The following is a 2927-nucleotide window of genomic DNA, read 5'->3' on the forward strand; positions in this document are numbered from 1 at the left end:
TGTGTGTGTGTGTGTGTGTGTGTGTGTATAATCATGTATTATATTATATTTATAGATAAACAGACAAACTGAATGCACATATATAAATATATAAACCGATTTATATTTTTTTAATCATCATATATTATATATAGTATTTATATTATATATATACATTTATATTATAAGTGCTGTCAATCGATTGAAAAAAAATTAACTAATTAATCACATATTTTTCTGAAATTAATCTAGATTAATCATGATTAATCCCACCTGACATTAAAGCTATTAAATATACTTTTTTATTTCTATAATTTTACATTCAATCTTCAAATTAAATGTAGAAAAAAGATAAAGAACATATTTTTAAAAAGATGTTTAATAGCATCTTTGTTTTTTATGACTGAAGGTGAGTGTCGCTGGTACCAATACTACTGTTGTCTCTATGAAATTGTTCTTTTTTCCCTAATATTTAACCATTATATGTTATGCTGACTTTAACATTACAGTAGAATTGAAAGCTATCAATTTTAACATTTATTAGACTAAAAAATAACAAACAAAATAACAACTTCTAATTTAAGTGAACTTAAAATAATCTTCACATAAACCCATTATAATAAATGTCATTCCTGTGCCCCTCAGCAAGTAGGAAATATAGAAGCAGCAGTTGTGAGTGGGTTGTAAGCCAACCCTAGCTCCGCCCCTGCGTTAAATATTTTTAACGCCGTTAAACTAGAAAAATTAATCGCCTGCATTAACAGGCTAATTTTGGCAGCACTATATATATATATATATATATCCTTTTCTATATAGTTTGTAATGTTTACATATTTTAGTAATATATATATATGTAATATTTAAGATTATAATTTTTTTGGTTTTATATATTTAGATTAGAAGAATTAGAAGAATTAACAGGTTTAACAAAGCAAACTTAAAATCTCTCCATTTACCCATCAAACCTTGCTAACCTTGCTAACTGAATCACTGTGGTAGAGGATGTCAACTACTGACTTTAGTTTCTAAATTCACATTTACACTAACAGCTCAAAATGAACTAGTATTTGAGGATGTGTCATGTAGATGGAGGGGTGATTCTGGTGAGCATCTAGTTTTAGTCCAGTGGCCATCAGCTATTTACTTCTGAATAGCATTCCCAAAAAAGTCCAGTGTGTACATATGCGCACAGGAATAGCATGGAGCTATAATTAACAAACGCCACGTCTGAGACTTCAAATGGCTGTCAGGCCTCCAGAAGCCCATGGTCATGTTGATTACACACAGTCTGCTCTGGGGTTTCCACAGTTTGTATTGTTGGCCGTATGGAAACGGCCTGCAGGAAAACCACGGTACAGAAACTGCCACTATGCAATCACATCTAGAATTACAGTTATAAAAGTACAGTATAAACAGTATAAAGGACTCGTCTAGTTAATACGGCATTCATAGCATTCTGCAAATGTTTAAAATGGCCCACGAGGCCCACGATTTACAGTTTGTAAAGAGTCTTTGACACCACTGCTCTTCAGTGCATCTCATGCAAACAGTCTGGTAAACTCAGGCTGTGTTTTGAAAGGTCAAGCGGCGTCAAAGTTCAAATCGTTTCAAGTAAAATGTCACATTATAAAGTGTTGCTGACTGTATCGCTGTAGCTTAATGCTTCATTGTATAAAGTTCAGTGCACTAGGACCAGTGTTATTTTAGTATAACTGAGAGACCACTATAGTTTTTAATCAATATTTTGAATTAGTTTTTATTTTTATATTTTTGATTTTATATTTATATTTTTTTGTAGTTATTTTTATTTTATATTTACATTTTATATATTTTTTCCATTTTATTGTCATTTTAGTTCAAATTTGAGTAATTTTATTGTGTTTTTGTTATTTTAATTATTGTTTTTAATATCAATAGTTTTTGTTTCAGTTTTAATATTTTAGTACATCAACTTAAACTAAATGAAAATAAGAAATGTTGCCAACTGGCTCAAATAAAATGAGTAAAAATTAATTATATATATATATATATATATATATAATTATAATTTTAAATTTTTAATTTACACATACACACACAAACATACATACATATATTTCTTATTTATTTTTTTACTTTATTTCAGTATTATTTTATTTCATGTATTGTACTTTCTATAGTTTTAGATTTATTTTCATAACCCTGATTAGGAGTTATGAATAGAATTTTGCTATTAAATCGGCTGCCTTCTGCATCGTGTATAATGACAAACATTGCAGCTCACTCACCCGTTTGTCAATGTCATTATGCTGCAGCTGGACAAATCTGGCGCTGATGGCAGCGATGTAGCTCTGCTGATTGGAGAAGGCCACTCGGCCCGCACCTTTAGGGTATTTGAGTTCTGGGTCAGTGTCAATGCCGGCGTAACACACACCTCCATACAGTCTGTCCATGATCATAGCCAGCTCCACTAAACACACACAGAGGAGGATCACGGCATTATACAGAATATGATTACATTAATGACATATTTGGGAGGACAACAAAAGTCTGAGATACTGTATGAGAAATTCACCTGCTCGTAGAGGTCGTGGAACGCCTCCCACAAAAATGGTCTTGCGTGGGTCAAGAGGCTGAGAGCCATCCATCACGAAATCACTGTCACTCAGGTTCCACGGGCGAATCTGGACCTGAGAACGAGAAACTGTTCATCTCTAGCAGAAATTCAATGCAACAGGTATGTTTTAAGACCTAGTAGGGCCAAACTAGTTTTCTGTGAGAAAGTGATTTTGTGCATCTCAAATCTACCCTGTAAATTGTATTAGCCTATTACACTAATTATTTATTTAAATATATTTTATGTAATTAATATACACAATTAACTAAAAATATATATAAAATGAATATACATAATTTAATTTTTTATTTAACTGTATATATATATATATATATATATATATATATATACA

The 2927-nt window shown here is 31.1% G+C and overlaps 1 protein-coding gene across 1 annotated transcript; it reads right to left on the minus strand.

The window, feature by feature from the left end:
- Positions 1-1153: 1153 nt before the first annotated feature.
- On the minus strand, positions 1154-2642 carry LOC107679214 (cytoplasmic polyadenylation element-binding protein 2-like). Its single transcript, XM_016474732.1, has 3 exons — positions 2534-2642; positions 2247-2428; positions 1154-1315 (listed from the first exon to the last, which is right to left on the minus strand). Exons 1-3 carry the CDS (start codon positions 2604-2606, stop codon positions 1226-1228), a joined length of 345 nt encoding a protein of 114 aa, XP_016330218.1. The 5' UTR covers positions 2607-2642; the 3' UTR covers positions 1154-1225.
- Positions 2643-2927: the final 285 nt, after the last annotated feature.

This window comes from Sinocyclocheilus anshuiensis, unplaced genomic scaffold, assembly GCF_001515605.1.
Source record: "Sinocyclocheilus anshuiensis isolate Anshui unplaced genomic scaffold, SAMN03320099.WGS_v1.1 scaffold300, whole genome shotgun sequence".
Lineage (NCBI taxonomy): Eukaryota > Metazoa > Chordata > Actinopteri > Cypriniformes > Cyprinidae > Sinocyclocheilus > Sinocyclocheilus anshuiensis.